The 16,747-nt window shown below is 41.9% G+C and overlaps 1 protein-coding gene across 4 annotated transcripts in view; it reads left to right on the top strand.

The window, feature by feature from the left end:
* Positions 1–16,747, top strand: part of C1H11orf49 (chromosome 1 C11orf49 homolog) — a 117,453-nt gene that overhangs the window by 44,318 nt on the left and 56,388 nt on the right. For all 4 annotated transcript variants that reach the window (XM_033148677.1, XM_033148663.1, XM_033148652.1 and 1 more), the window contains one exon: positions 6,293–6,423. In XM_033148677.1, the coding sequence (XP_033004568.1) occupies positions 6,293–6,423 (131 nt within the window). The remainder of the gene's footprint in view (positions 1–6,292; positions 6,424–16,747) is intronic.

The raw sequence follows: 16,747 nt of genomic DNA, 5'->3' as shown, positions 1-16,747 counted from the left end.
GAAGATTCCTGTCTGGTTTGGCTTCGGTGGGGCATGTAAAGGCAAGGTCTCTAAGTACAAGCGTTTTTTTGTTTTAAATGGACATTTCTGTGATGTGAAAGGCAACTATTGCTATTGAAGGATTGCCCATCAACCCAGCAAAACCTCTGAGTGAAATGCATGTGCTTGAAGTCTATTAGAGTACTAATGAGGGCTTTAGTTTTAATTGCCGCTGCAAGTAGACAAGTCAGGAATTGTGTCCATGGTAACCTTCAGCTTAGTGTGCTAATTTTCCTGTCTCTCCTGAGTGGTTTTGAGGAGGACCAAGCAGCATGGGGCAAGGAAGATCTGACAACTAAGCAGTGCCTGTTATTCTTTTAAAATAGGGTCACACCTGTAGGCACAATACCTATAGACTAAAGGAAGAAACTTGTTCTATTTAAAGGCAATTCTTCCCCAACCTCCCCTGCCCAATACTAACATTGAGTTTTGAACTGAAATACACAACCAGTTTATAGGTTTTAGCATTGCTTCAAATGTAAAACAATTCTGATGGGGATTTTTTTTTAATTAAAAGTTTTCAACATAAAATATGATAAAAGTCAAGCTAATATAAAAAAGAGGATCAAGAAAAACATGAATAAGGAAAGGAAAAAAATAGAGACGTGAAGGGACAAGAAACACAGAAGAAATATGCACACAACCCTCTTATCACAATTATATCACACCCCTTTTTCCACACACAGAAAAGTTAACCCTCCCAGCCCTCACCTGGGAGTTTCTCCTCCTTCCCCCAGCCTCCCATCCTGCCTCTCATGCAGAACCCTTCATCTTCCATCTATTATCACATTCCTGTGTGTATCTTCATTGGTAATCCAAAATAGGGGACTTCAAAAATCAACAGCAGTAAAACCTGAGCTAGAAATCATAAAGAAATAAGATATGAAAAATCTAAACTAAAGAAAGAGAAGAAAAGGAGGAGGAGCTTCCGATTCTCTGTCTGCCAATTATAATTATTATTATTCAAAATATTCAAAGCATGCACTGCAGAAAACGTCTGGCTATGTTATATAGCTGCTTCTCAATCTGCTAGGTGTTGCTCTCTCAATCTTTTATCCCAACTATCTCTGATTCGCCTTCTTCGGATCAAAAAGTTCAGAAGCAGCTCTTGAATTATTATTATTATTATTGTTAATGTCCAAACTGGTACTTTTCCAGTCCAACATGATGAATTTCTCTCAGAGTATTCCAACAGATCTTAAAAGGGAATTTCTACACTTCTGTGTTGAAAATAATGTATAACTTGCATGTTGATCATTTTTTCTGTACATAGAATGCTTTCTCTGTGGTGATTTTATGCTTTCCATGTGAAAAAAATGGGATGAAGTTCACCTAGCAGGATCTGGGAGTTCTGCTGGCATTATATTTCCTCCCAAGAAACTCATCTGATAAATCTGAGGATAATTTGAAAGTGGTGGCCAAACAAAAGAAAGATGTGGCATGGCCAGCAGCCTACCTTGGAGAGTGGTTCGCAAAACATGCTATAATTGTCCTTAGAACTACAACTTCTTCACCAAGTCCTCATTTATTGGTCACTATTTTTAAAATGGTGTACTAGAATACTTCAGGCCTTTAACTAGCCCATGGAAAACCAATACTTGGCATGGCTCTTGTGCCCTCTCCCCTGTAATTCGCTTTCAGCCATGTTCCATCCGTTTTGTACTCCCGAGACATCCTAATACTGTACAGTAAACAACAATCAGTAGTATAGGCAGCTGAGCTGGGAAAACAGTTTTTTTCCCCTGATCTGTCCAGAACATGGTATTTAGCTGCTTGCCACAAAGGCAAGATGACCTCTAAACATTGTTTTTGGGGTTTTGTTGTCCAAAATAAAAATAAACCGAATGAGGAGTGCCAGTCTTTGGCCTTTCATACCACACATTGGCTTGGCATAGCCACAATGCCAAACTATGCTTTTATCATCATAAGCCAAAGATTCAAGCGCATGAATTTCTCCCCCCCTTCTCCTCCCTCCAATACAGCTGTCCAAAAATCGGAACACATTCACTTCCATTATCAGTTAACCTCACTGAGCTGTTACATCTGAATCTGAAACGGTGGATAATCTTAATTATGGTTTAGGTAAACAAGCAAACTTCATGAATAATTGTTTACTTTCCCCCTAAAACATATTTGAGATTAACCACAGTTTGTCTTGAATTGGGAATAACCATGTACAGCAGCAATGATATAAGTCAAGGTTTGTTCTTTGCTTACTGACTGACCTTGCTTAGTTTTAGTGAAACAAACCAAGTCTTTGTTTCAGATGTAATTCTAAGCTCTGGAATCATGTTTTGTGGCTCCTCCTTGTACTAGGGGAGGAGTGAATATCTGCATTCACTGTTAACCATTAACTATGGTTCACCATAGAGACGCAGGTGGTGCTGTGGGTTAAACCACAGAGCCTAGGGCTTGTCGATCAGAAGGTCGGCGGTTCGAATCCCCGCGACGGGGTGAGCTCCCGTTGCTCGGTCCCTGCTGCTGCCAACCTAGCAGTTTGAAAGCACATCAAAGTGCAAGTAGATAAATAGGTACTGCTCCGGCAGGAAGGTAAACGGCGTTTCCGTGCGCCGCTCTGGTTCACCAGAAGCGGCTTAGTCATGCTGGCCACATGACCCGGATGCTGTACGCCGGCTCCCTCGGCCAATAAAGCGAGATGAGCACCGTAACCCCAGAGTCGTCCATGACTGGACCTAATGGTCAAGGGTCCCTTTACCTTTTTATGGTCCACCATGAAATGCAAACTGGGTCATTGGCTATGTACTACATGCACAGTTAAAGGCAGGGTGGTGGATGAACAGTCATTTTTATTTTATTTTAATAATATGCATTATGACAGCTCCTTTAACAGATGCTTGTGAGCACTGCAACACCTAGATTATAACACCTAGATTATAATAAATTAAAATAGTAGGCTAATCTTGAGATCATCAGGTGTCAAAGTAACATTATAGCTATATATTTTTAAATACAGAGCTATAGCACTCTGTGATTAAACATTTTTCATGCTTCTGGCACCTGATCCAAAGTTAGCAAAATAATTTTGAGCTTTTTGTTGAGTTTACTGGGCTTTGAATCAGGCCTTTGGGGCATTGTAGTATGATTTTGGTTGTCTCTTTATCTTGTCATCTTCCACCATGTAACAACTCATGTCTTCCTCTGATTTGTGGAGCACCAACGGTACCTGATAATTATAAAAGAATTCATAATCGTCCAGCAGCAGTTGCCTAAAAATAAATAGTTGTTGAAAGGGTGGGGGAATCAAAACCTAGTTGTATCTTGAAGAAAACTTGCTGTTGCTTTAGTGCATTATTGGACCACTGAGCAACATTTTTAAAGCATTAAAAATAGTGCTAACCAAGTGTCTGTACGCATTGGTAGCTAAGTCTGCTCATTACTGTATATCCAAAGAAAAATGTTTAGCTTAGACTTTTTTGTAATCTTTTTTTGAAAATTAAGTAATGTTTCAGAGAGTGCTTGATAAGCTTATTGGAAGTTACCTGGAGAGAGCCGGACTTGTAACTAAGCATAAATGTATTAGGCATTTTTAAATGGGTACTGTACTATGAAATGCTAAAGGACTAAAACGATATCCAGTTAGCCAATAGATTTTGGTTACTGTGGAGCAGCTACCTATGGAGAAGATCTGCCTCCGCCAAGAATAAGTATGAATCTTTTCACTAATTCTCTCTCGGGAGACTCACTAAGCTGCTGTCCTAGGGGGAATGCTTTCATGATCTCTCTGGAGGATTTGAAACATTTGCCAAGCTTAAAAGAAGAACAGGGATAACGCACAGATGAATCCACTTTTATTGAAGGGACCTTTTATTGTGCCTCTGTTTTTCATTTTATTTGTATTAATGTTTCTATTTAATTTGCACGTTGAACTTTAATAGCATCTTAGAAGGGCACTTTCAAATGTACATGAAACTTGATATTGCTGACTCCTAAGATCCTTCTGAAAAGAAACAAAGAAGATACCAAAAAAGCTTATTAAATGACATTGCCCTGCAGTGTTCACAACTCCTATATATTGAAGTTTTGTAATAGAGCGAGAGACCTTGGAAGTAAAACTGTCAGGTTACCAGATGGCCCTTATTTCAAAGGGTTCTCCTAACTCACAAACATCACAGCTTTGCAGAGCATAACAGATGTGCCTCATTTTGGACATTACAGTGCCATACACAGATAACCTTACTTCAAAGTATCCTTTATTTTGGAAATTTTGAGTTGACGTCTGTCACAAATTCAAGGACCCCAAGTCCTGCTCTTAGCTGGATCTATTTCAAGGGGCACTTTTGTTTAGTTTATGCTTATTACAAACCCATTCACAATTTTTTGCACACACATAGTCTTTCACACTGACACCATGCTCAGGGCTGCTCACCACCACCTTAACCCAAGCTTCTGATTAACGCAGAGCAAAACATATAATATTTTAAGGGAGGGAAGAATATTAGCTAAAGTGGTACCTCAGGTTAAGAATGGTTTCAGGTTAAGAACGGACCTCCGGAACGAATTAAGTTCGTAACCAGAGGTACCACTGTACTCAAGACTTCTGCAGTGGCCTGTCTGCCAAGAAACACCACGCTGAATGTGTCAGCTAAGAAAGTATTTTTACACACATTCCAGACCAATGGTTGCTTGACATTAAAGCTTAACTTTTTCCTCTTGCAGGTCTGACATTACGAAAATGTCTTTGGTTACAAAGAATAGCGTCAATTTGGTCAAGAGGAATTCCAGAAACCCATCCATTTTCTCCCCACCCATCCATTGAAGTCTTACACAGAGCTGCTAATGAAAAGCATTAGCCCTCTCTTTTTAGTCTTGCTACAGTTATGCAGGGATTCCATGACAAAAGTTACACAAAAAGTGTTGTTGTTTTTAAAGTGTATGTTACTTCTTGGAACATGATGCTGCAAGTACAGCTCAAAATGAATTAAACCAGTGGTAGATAATTCTGCTGATGCCGTACTCATGTGTAGCAGGTTCAGGGCAGGCCATATATTTTATTAGGGGCTGATCTTTTGCTTATGTAGTGATATAATTCATTTCAGGAACATGGCTAAACAGCCTCTATGTTGTTTGTGGAAAGGCCAGTTATATCACCACCATCACACTGCTTCAGACTATAAAATCTGAAACTGACATAAGTTGGGTTTGTTTGTTTTGGGGGTTTTGGGGGCGGCCGGGCAGGGGGGTACCTTCACTCTTAATGCAAATGCACTGCCTTAATTTTTGCCTTTAGGATACTGAATATAGCATTCATATTGTGTTTTCTCCCGTACTCAAAGCACTTCCCATTTATTATCTCATATAAACTTGACAAGGGGTGATGCCTAGCTAAGACATACCCAGAATAGACCCATGGATTTCAGTCGATCTGCTCTGACTAACATTGGAAATGGGTTTTTCTGCAAATCTCAGTTTTACAACTATAGAACCAAAGACTGCACGGGATCCCAAAAGAACATCCAGCCCACCCCCAATCCTCTAGCAATAACTTGGGTTGGAAGTCACAATTTGTATTACACAGGAATGATCCAAATGTATACTGATCTTGTCTAAAAAGATCTAAACATGCTCTTGCAAGTCATTGGTATCTGTCAAGTTTCCGTTGGCAAAAGTAAATATTTCTTAAATGCTTTTGTTCTTCCTGGACATACCTAGCGAATGAATCTTTAGGGAAAAAATATCAGAAGTTGATTTCAGATTACCTGCTTATTGAGCATTTTTCCTTACTACTTTGCACCAAGTTTGTGGGGAGGTTAGATGAAATGGGCTGTTTTTTTAACATTCATTCTGGGTACACAATGTGGCATGCAGCAATTGTTATCCCACACTTCCCACACTTTCCAGTGCTTTCCCCAATCACTTTCCTTATTGCAAAGGGTCCAGTTTTGAGGGGGAGAAGTTTGTTGTGAAAGAACACCATACCAACTTTGAATGCAGAACTATAATTTACCTGTATGTTACTAGTTCACAACTGAAAATTTTGACAGCCTGGAAGTGCCCTGAGCTTAGGGCTCTCCAGCTTATTGGGGGTCTGAAATCTGTCACACTAATGCATATAAGCCTCCTTTTAGTGAGCAGTTGGATATCAGCTGTTTTGTGACTCCCCCCCCCCAAAAAAAACCCTGTGGGTTTTGTATATGCTCTTTAAGTTGGGCACTTGACTTTTTTTTTTTTGCTGGTGTTAGCTTCCTGTTGGTATGACTGACAGTGGGATTTTTTTTAAACTTTCCCTCTGTAGCTTTAACAGCGTACGCCAAGGAACTCATATTCTGTTCCGAGAATTCAACTTTGTCCAAGCTACACCCCATAATAGAGCATCCTTTCTAAGGACCTTCTGGCGATGCTTCAGAACTGTGGGGAAAAATGGAGGTGAGTTTTCACTTTCTATCTCTAACACTCTGTTAGTGTCTTGAGCAAAACTGATAACTAGAAGTTTGTTGTCTAGACTTTTGTCTGAACTTCCCATTCTTCTGCACAATTGATGAATGTTCTCTCGCAGCTCTAGTGTTCTCTAAAAGTTTACATAAAGGAAGGGCAGCTTCTCCAAAGATAGATTTTTTAGGAGGTGGCACTGGCGTAATGTGGGAGTTCCAGGGGGGGGGGGTTGCCCCAGGCACACAATGTGGGGGCGTGAACCAGGCGCCCCCTGGAGAGGTTCCCGCCACATGGCTGGGTGAGTGCGGAGGGTAAAGCACACCCTCTGTGCCCCTCCTCTGCCTGGCATGCGAGCGCCTGTCCATCAGTGGCGAGGGCTGGCTAAGGCACAGAGGGTGCTCTTCACCCTCTGCTTGCCCAGCCCTTGACCCCGATGAGCAGCCGGTCCGTGGCCAGCAGCTCAATTCCCGGGTCAAGCCTGACCTGGGATGAAGAGAGGAGAGTCGGCAGTGGCGTTGACACCGAGCAAGGATGCTTCCAAGGCAGCAATTTCATGCCTGGTCGGGCTGGGTGCAGTGGGCTCCCTCTGGGCACCACCCCCCTCAGGGGAGCACCTGTTGCGGGTGGCGGGAGCATACGCTATGCCACTGGGAGTTGGGCTTGCAGGTCAAAGCTGTCCTGTGCTGTCGAAATTTAGACTTGGGTCTATCAGTTTTATAACTTGCATCATTAGAGATAGCTTGAGCGCATATTAGTATATTAAAGTGAAAAACCATATTTAGTAGAATTTTCCAGTAAACTCATTACATCTAGGCAGTCAGTATATTTTAGGTTGAAACCATCTGACCTTTCCAATTCCCTGCAGAATTGTCATCAGCGTTTGCTTTCATTGCATAGCTGTCACCTTTCCCCTTTTTTAAAAGGGAAATTCCCTTATTCTGAATAGGATTCCTCGCAAGAAAAGGGAAAAGTTGACAGCTATGCTTTCATTGTGATTTTTTTTTCTTACCAAGCTGTGTAAGTGGTGGCCAGCCATCATATTGATAATTGCTGCATATGTTCAGCTGATTGTTGTACCCCTAGTGCACATTAGTGCCACCATACTGAATTATGCCATGCAGACCTTGAACATATTATGCCATACCACAGAATCATAAAGTTGGAAGAGACCACAAGGGCCATCTAGTCTAACCCCCTGCCAAGCAGGAAACACCATCAAAGCATTCCTGACAGATGGCTGTCAAGCCTCTGCTTAAAGACCTCCAAAGAAGGAGACTCCACCACACTCCTTGGTAGCAAATTCCACTGCCGAACAGCTCTCACTGTCAGGGAGTTCTTCCTAATGTTTAGGTGGAATCTTCTTTCTTGTAGTTTGAATCCATTGCTCCGTGTCCGCTTCTCTGGAGCAGCAGAAAACAACCTTTCACCCTCCTCTATATGACATCCTTTTATATATTTGAACATGGCTATCATATCACCCCTTAACCTTCTCTTCTCCAGGCTAAACATACCCAGCTCCCTAAGCCGTTCCTCATAAGGCATTGTTTCCAGGCCTTTGACCATTTTGGTTGCCCTCTTCTGGACACGTTCCAGCTTGTCAGTATCCTTCTTGAACTCCAGTAGACCTTAAGACTGTGGTGTTCATTTAACACACCATGGCTTGGCTCGAGAATCCTTATTGCTTAGATAAGGGACATAAAGATACATAAAATACATAATGGTACTTAAACTCTGTATTTGGGAGATTGTTGGGGTGTTTACAGAGAAAAGAAAAGAGACATGTTTGTAAAAAGGACTCAGTACTATTGCATCCAGCCCTGTACAAAAGTATTTTTATATTTATTTTTTTAAAACCTAAATGGAAGAAATGCTCAAACTTATTTTTTCTGTGACTTTTTTACTTGGTTTGACTTTTACAGGCTTGTTGTCTTTGCTCAGGCAATTCAAAACACATAATTAGCAGCTTATGCTAATTACCACTTTATCCATCCATTGTATCTGTAGTAGACTGGGTTTTCTCTGTTGTTCCAATCAAGATGCTTTAGTTTAGTCACTGTATACTCCAGCTTTTAAAATCTAGTTCCAGTTAGGATGCTTTTAAAGCTTGGTTATTTGTTTATAATTTTTTAACAACCAAAATTTGGGGCTTGAAATTTTCTTACTGGGATACTGGTTTGGTTTTTCTGGGAGACAGGAGTTGTTGTTTTGCTCTCAATGGCTGGAGTGATAATTCCAGATGTCCTGTGGTGCATCATAAAATATAGTCACTGGAAACATGAGCTTCAGTGATGTAATGCAAAGTATGTATGAAATCCTCAAATTGCTCAGCTGGTTCACATCTCTTCATTTCAATGAGGTGTAAGCTAGCTGAGAGGCACAGAATCAGTACTGGGAGGGACTGGAAACTAACCACAGTTTACTTATTGACCCAGCAGGTTTATCTACATTATCAGCCTCTCATGGATTAGCACACATTCTGATACATTGGGGGATCCTGTTATGAATCTGCAAGAGGCAGACAATCTTGGGAGTGGAGAAATTAAGGAACAAACAGTTGAAATACTTAAGTTATACTGGCTAGTAAAATTCACAATCTTCTAATTTGAACACTTCAGGAAGTGCAGTTTTACATCTTCCTTGCAAAATCTGTAAATGGGGAGACTGAGGAAGAAATATAGTTTTCTGTTCCCAGGAAATGGTTGGAATAGTGTTTATACATGCCAGTTTTTATTCCATTGCTACGGCATGTGCTTCTGTAAAAGCCAGTTCCTGGTTACTGCTGCACTTGTATAGTCACACTTGAGCATGCCCAAGAAACTACACAGATGGGTTTGTGTAGCTGCACCCTAGTGCTGATTCTAAGTCAGGGGTCAGCAGCCTTTTTCAGCCATGGGCTGGTCCACCATCCCTCAGTCCATGTGGTGGGCCAGACTATATATATATATATATATTTTGGGGGGGATGAACAAATTCCTATGCGCTACAAATAACCCAGAGATACATTCTACTCATGTAAAAACACGCTGATTCCCGGACCGTCCGCGGGCCGGATTGAGAAGGCGATTGGGCCGCATCTGGGCCATGGGCCTTAGGTTGCCTACCCCTGTTCTAAGTGCACTCTTTTGTGTCTTCTGTGTATGTAAATAGCTGTCAGTCTGATGAAGAAAATCAGACTACTCTTTTGGGGACAAGTGTGTGTGTTTGTGTATTTAGGGGCAAACCTGTTCACTACCCTTGAATCTGAATAGTGTGACTTCCGTCACCAACTGGAGGCTACAGTATGTCTCTGTGCAAAGTGCCCTTCCAAGTGATCCCTGCAATATGCAGGCCTTCCGTTTATACACATGCATCTTGTACACCATAATCATAGACACTTTGCTCAAATGAAATCAAGTGCAAGCAGAAGGATTACATAAATGGGGCAGGAGTACCTAGGAACCCAGAAGGTGGTTCTGTTTTTAAAAATCATGAATCATAATAAAAAGAAACGGCAGACAAATAAAAAATGCACCAGCATACAAAAATAAAGGCCCAAATCCCCAATTCAGCGCTGTGGAAGCCATCATGCCAGAAAGAAAAGCATGGTGAAGCATATAAAACTCTGCAATAAATTAAAATGAATCCCCCCCCCCAAATTAACAGCTAGAAGTCCAGGTAAATAGGACAGGTATTGCCTGGCAGTTAGCAGAAGTTGATGCAGGTGCCAATTGGATCTTTGTTGGTGGGGAGTTCCACAGCAAGGGCATAATGCCGGGGGGGGGGAATCCACTTGCCAGAAGCCAACCACCAAATCTGGCAAATGCCTTTTGTTTGCCTCCTAAACATTTTAGAAATGCGGCCTCAATGGTACGGACAATTCAAAACTGGGTATATTTAAATTATTTAATATATATTCAAATGACCTTGACTTTTCACCTCTGGGAGAGGTGGCAGTGATAAAAACAGCCAGGAGCACAGTTTCAGATCCCATCTAGAATTTTAATCTGGCAGTGGGTGTTTTTTTTAAAATGGCATTTTGTGCCACTACCAACTTAGTCCAGGAAATGGAGTTTCCACTCAAACCATGGGAACGCAGGAAAGAACTGACTCACCAGTCAAACCAGCTTGCCAGATGCTTCTTCTTTTGTACTGTATATAGAAACCCCTGTTTGCTGTTTGCTGTTCGATCTTGGGGTAAACATGTAGTAACTTGGAAAATGCATGTTCTTTGCTCTAAACCTTCCTGGTTAAGCCCAGCAGACACACTTAGCTATGAATGTAGAAAGTTGCAGTTGGATGCATAGACAAAGGAATCTTTTTAACTGATGGAGAGTACCTTAAAATATGACTTAAGTAAATATTTGTTAGCTTTGACAATTAAATAATAGATGAAGAGTAATTCCAAATAAATGAAGAATAATTGCTGCTTCCACTGCTCTTCTGTTTTAGTCCATCTCCTTTGCTGCCTTTTAAATCTTTACACAGCAGTACATCTGGCCAGCTTGGCTTCAGCAGCTGCTTTCATTTTGCATCTTGAAGATGCTACATTTTATCTTGGATTGGTGGCCCATCCCTCCTCTTGCATAATTGGATTTAATAGTACACCACAGTTAAGTGCAAAGTGTGGAACAAAATTATATAAGCTGCACATACACCATACATTTAAAGTGCTTTCTCCACCACACCAGAATACTGGCAACTGTAGTTTACTCCTCACAGTGCTACAGCTCCCGGTGCTGTTAACAAGGTGTAGTTCTGAGGATCCTCTTTTTTCACAGAGTGCTTTAACTGTATGGTGTGTAATGGTTGGCACCCATCTGTCTTTAGAGACAATGGAAGAGAGCGCGCCCTCAGGAGTGAAGTCAAACTGTTGGAGAATTATAGCGCCAGCTGTGGCTATATAGAACAATACAGGAAAAACATGTTTTGTTGCAGCTGGGGCAGACGAAGGCATCTGGTTTTGCTGTCACAGATGCACCATGGCGTTTCTTCTCTCTGCGATCCTCCTAGCATTCATTCCTCCTCTGGTCATTGCTTTGGGTACATGACCTGATTGTCTCTGGTTATTGCGGTCATCTGCAAAGGATTGCACATGGTGGAGTTGAAGTTGCCAGTGTTCATGTCACCTTTGCAGACATCATTGTGATGCAGAGTTAGTCTGCTAATGGGCCTGCTGCCTAAAGCCACCTCCCTGTAGAGCACGCCCTTGGGAATCCTGCCATCTTCCATTCTGTGGACGTGACCAACCCAGCATAGACATCGCTGAGGCGGAATTGTGAACATGCTGAGAATGTGGGCTTGGGGCAGCACATCTTCATTTGAGTCTCTCCTGCCATGCGATGCCCCAAATCATCCTGACACAGCGCATGTAGAAGGCATTGAGGTGTCGCTGCTGGTGGGTATAGGTTGCCCATGACTCACTTCCCTTAAACAGCATGCTCGACACACAAGCCTGGTAGAGCTTCATCTTGGTGTCTTGTTTCTTTACACATATATGGAACTTGAGCCTTGAGGTGCTCAGCATTCATACCCCAGGAGGTTCTGCACCCACTCCATAAGTGCAGCATTGTGTTCAAACAGACCCCAGCCATTGCTCTTTGACTGTTTCTCCAGTCCACTACTTACTTCCCTGTTGTGTAACACCTAACATTCCCTCATTCTAAAACACATGGCTTCCCTTTATCTTTAGAGTGAAAGGGGCCCCCACTCCATTGTCACCTCCCAGAGTTTTCCTTTGATGCATTGTTGTGCTATCCACAGGCTAACACCTCCAAGGATATTTGAGTTAATTAACTTTTTAACACAGGTTGATTTCCTCTTCTTTAGCCGTGTCTAATACACAATTTATAAAGTTTGCCTAACATAATTGCCTTTTCACACATGCTAATTCCAGGGGGTTAAAGCATCTAACACATCTTAAGACACATGGGTCTGACATCACGTTTTAACACACAAGCTCTAAATTATGACATTTACTGAGCCCAGGCATTTAGCACCCATAAACTTGTAACAAGTACCATGCCATAGTGAAGCACTTTAGAAAGTGACTGATCTAGGGGTGCTGACCAGGGAAATAGCAGATCAATGCATTCTTCTTAATATCAGACACAAATCTGTAAAATAGAACCAGTGTCCTGCATTTATTAGGGAAGAGCAGTAACCCAGTGCATGAGCAGCTGCACAGGGTTTCAGGTTCCATCCTCAGCATCCCCAGGAAGGGTCTGAAACCCTGGAGACCTCCTGCTAGTCAGTGTAGACAATACTGAACTAGATGAACCAATTGCCTGACTCAGTATAAGGAGCATCCTGTGTTCCTAGGGTTGCTTGGAGAACAGACAAAAGCATGTATTGTAAATCATTAGAATATAAAAATGCTTTTTGGTGATAATAACACTTGTAGGCAATAAATATCTGTAACATTTGTACTGTATTTGTGATGACAAAATCTCATAATGTGAAGAGCAGATGCAGATTAAATCCATTTTACTCTGCATCGTGGGTATTTTTTAAATCTCCTGCTAAAAGAGCTTGTGCTTGTGCATAGGAACTTTCTAAAATGAAGGAAGTGTCTCCTTTCTGCTTTGTCTTCAGTTGACCTTTGGAATCTTGGTGACCTGCTCTTTGGAGTTTGTTGTCTGTTCCCCAGGACAGTTTAATTAAAATTGTATTTCCTAAGTATAAACAGTCCCTCCAGGATCTCCTGTGGAGTTTCACGAGGTCAGCACGTGCCTCTCCCCAACCCCTGTGGCTTGCAAGACTTGGTGACTCTCTGGTTTTAATTATTATATTTTTCTTTTAGTGCTCTTCAGCCAATTAAATACATTTTGCTTTGAGAAGCTCTTTTTTGGCTTGTCATGAGGAGAGGAGGCAGTCTCAATCAGGACAAAGAACATGCTGATTTTTTGGAACGATTAAGAAGCAAAAACATCTCCCAGAGGCACAATCTGTCCAGGGTTAATGTGTATTCTTCTGTTGATTTCAGCAGGGAAGAGTTAAACAACTCTGTGACTCCCACATTGAGACCAATGGGGTCGAAAGTGTTTCGGCTGAATTGTGCACCCCCGCAGTGAAGCACACTTTTGTTCCCAGCTGCCACTGCTGAGGTGCAGCTAAGAAGGAAAGAACACCCTGTTCCCTTGAGGTACTTACCGGTAAAGGTGGTGCAGGTGCTTCCCCATAGCATCTGTGCAGAGATTTATTTTGTTGATAACACCATCAGGTTGATAGCATCATTTGTTTGCATTGGCACAGGATGGTATAGAGCATGGGTAGGCAGACTAAGGCCTGGGGGCTGGATCCGACCCAATCGCCTTCTCAAACCGGCCCACGGATGGTCTGGGAATCAGCGTGTTTTTACATGAGTAGAATGTGTCCTTTTATTTAAAATGCATCTCTGGGTTCTTTGTGGGGCATAGGAATTTGTTCATTCCTCCCCCAAAAAATATAGTCCAGCCCCCCACAAGGTCTGAGGGACAGTGGACCGGCCCCCTGCTGAAAAAGTTTGCTGACCCCTGGTATAGAGGCACAGCAGAAACATGGCTGTCAGTTGCTGTTTGGTGGCTGCAGCTAGTAAAATGTCCTTTGCCATTGGCTGCTACTCAATGGAGGCAGCTAGCTAATGGAAGCTCACACTGCCATACGGGCCAGTATGGTTATTTGAATAGCTCTGGGATGAAACTCTGCTAAACAACTGGATCTCAAATTAAGCTATGTAACATATGGCCTACCCTGCCCAACAAAAGACAATGCAAGACTTGAAAGTCCAGAGTTACATCTGTCTTGCTCGTTGCAAATCTAACAACCTCGTAATCCACTTTTCATCAACACAACTCACGTGATCAATATTAAGCCTAGCTTAGCTTTCTAAAATTGGGCTTGCAAGGAAGACTAATTATACGAAGGTATATATTTGTCGTCTACTGCTCAAAACAAAACAAACAAACAAAGTAGCAATGACACAGAGGGCTGTGTGGAATGAAACAGTTCGTTTAACAGATTCCGCTGCAAGCAATCTTTCCACAGTTGCTTCTCTCAGGACGGGCTATTGCCATTCTTCTCTAGACATTGCACACTTTTCTGAAATGGGCCAGCTGGAGCATTTAAAGGAGAACCTAAGATATAGTGGACATAATTTGAGAGAACCAGTGGTACACAGGCATATCTGAATAGCTCCATAGGAAGGACAGGGAAGGGCATTCTGGAGGTGTGTTGCTCTGCACATCAAAGAACGACATAAGAGTCCCAACAAGAAATCCCCAAAGGGGCAGACTCCTCCACAGAGTCGCTGTGGGTGGCAAAACCAGGCCTCAGAGTAATTTAGGACTGGAGACAGACTATCTCCACCCTGACTAAAATGAGGCAGTGAATGAAACTGAGGAGTCATCCAAAGGAGGAAGTGCTGTAGCAATGGGTGGCATCAATTAGCCTCAAATAGCCTGGGTAAAATGTGTGTTCCAGTCGCGACAAAGAGGTGACTGGTAAAGGTCAAATGTCTAGAGACTCCAAATGACTGTGCCCCATAGCAGCTGGTCATGGAACTGATCAGAGGAGAGACAACTCTAGACTTGATCTTAGGTGGTGCCCAAACACCTGTGTGAATTTGTAAGAGTTTGTTGAACGGATTGTGAGCAAGAAACGCAGTGCAACCGAATTCCCGAGAAAGTTCGTCATATTTGACTTGAAGGAAGCTAAAAAAATGAGAGGGTTGGTAAAAAGGATGTTGAAAGGGAAAGTAAAGAGGGGACTCAGCTAGAATGGTGAAGAAAAAGCAATTTATATGTGTTGTATATACGATATAACAGTGTGCCACCAGAGGGCGATGTGGAGTCCTGTTTTTCTCTACCTGTTTTCCCTGTTTAAATTCACACCACTTTAAGCTGAAACACTTCTTTGATGTGTCTAGATCCAGCCAGGGTCAAATCCTTCCAGAATGCTTGGGGGTTATTCACAATCACAATAATAAAAACTCATCTAGAGTGTCTACCACAGATCAGGAAAACTGATACGTAAGCGAAGAGGATGCCAGCATGATTAATAAGCAGAGTCAATGAAGCTGTTGGAGGCAAAAAGTCTTCCTTCAGAAAATGGAAGCTGTATTGAAATGAGGAGAACGAAAAGGAGCCCAAATTTTGAGGAAATAAATGCATGCGAAGAATAAGGAATGCTAAATATATATCTATGAACACAATGCTAAAAATATTAAGACCACCACCAACAAATTATTTAAATACATGAGAAGCAGGAGACTGTCAAGCAAAGTAGTTGGACTTTTGAACAACAAAAGAGTAAAAGGTGTGCTAAAGGAGGAAAAGGAGGTTGCAGAGAAGCTGAATGAATTATCTGCCTCTGCCTGTACAGCAGAAGGTGTGGGCAAGATCCCTGTAGCTGGAGCTTTTCAAGAAGGGGGTCTGAAGAACTGAGGTGAATTGTAGTGACTAGAAAGGAAGCTCCAGATTTTGTTGATGAATTAGAAATGGATGAATCACTGGGTCCAGATGGTATTCACCTGAGAGTTGTTAAAGAACTCAAATGTGAAATTGCTGTTGTTCTAACAAAAATATGTAACCTGTCCCTAACATCAGCCTCTGAGGACTGGAAGTGGCCAACATAACACCTTTTTTAAAAAAAACAGCAGCTGTGAAAAAGTCAAATTCCATGCTAGGGATTATTAGAAAGGGAATTGAAAATAAAAGTGCCAATATCATAACACTGTTATACAAAGCTATGGTGTGACTGCACTTGGATTACTGTATACAGTTCTTGTTGCTTTACCTCAAAAAGCAAATTGTAGAACTGGACAAGGTTCAGGAAAAGGCAACTGAAACGATGAAGGTACTGAAGCAAATTTTCCATGAGGAAAGGTTACAACATATGAGCCTTTTTAGATTAGAGGAAATGTGATTAAGAGGACGCGGAGATGTAGAAGATTACGCATGTTGTGGAGAAACTGTTTGGAGGAAGCTTTTCTTGTAACACTAGAACCTGGAGGCACCCAATGAATGCTGAATGTTGGAAAATTCAAGACAGACAAAGGGAAGTACTTCTTCACAAAGCAAATAGTAACTGCCAGAGATGAGAAGATGAGGAGCATCTATTGGGTCCAGTTCTCTTCTGCTTGTTTGTACAAAAGTATGCAAGTCTGGGTAAAAGTATACTCATACTCTGACAAATAGAAAAGCTACCTACATGTAGAATTAGTCTCCTTAAACAGTGTTGAAGTAGCAGCCCAGCTCTTGCCCGGTTGGTGCTTCCTTGTTGAAAAAGGCATGCGTCTAAAATTGTGCGTGAGAAAACCCTCCATATCTATTGCCATGTACATATATTTTTGCCAGGGATTGGC

This window comes from Lacerta agilis, chromosome 1, assembly GCF_009819535.1.
Source record: "Lacerta agilis isolate rLacAgi1 chromosome 1, rLacAgi1.pri, whole genome shotgun sequence".
Lineage (NCBI taxonomy): Eukaryota > Metazoa > Chordata > Lepidosauria > Squamata > Lacertidae > Lacerta > Lacerta agilis.
This window is presented reverse-complemented; position numbering and strand designations above follow the sequence as displayed.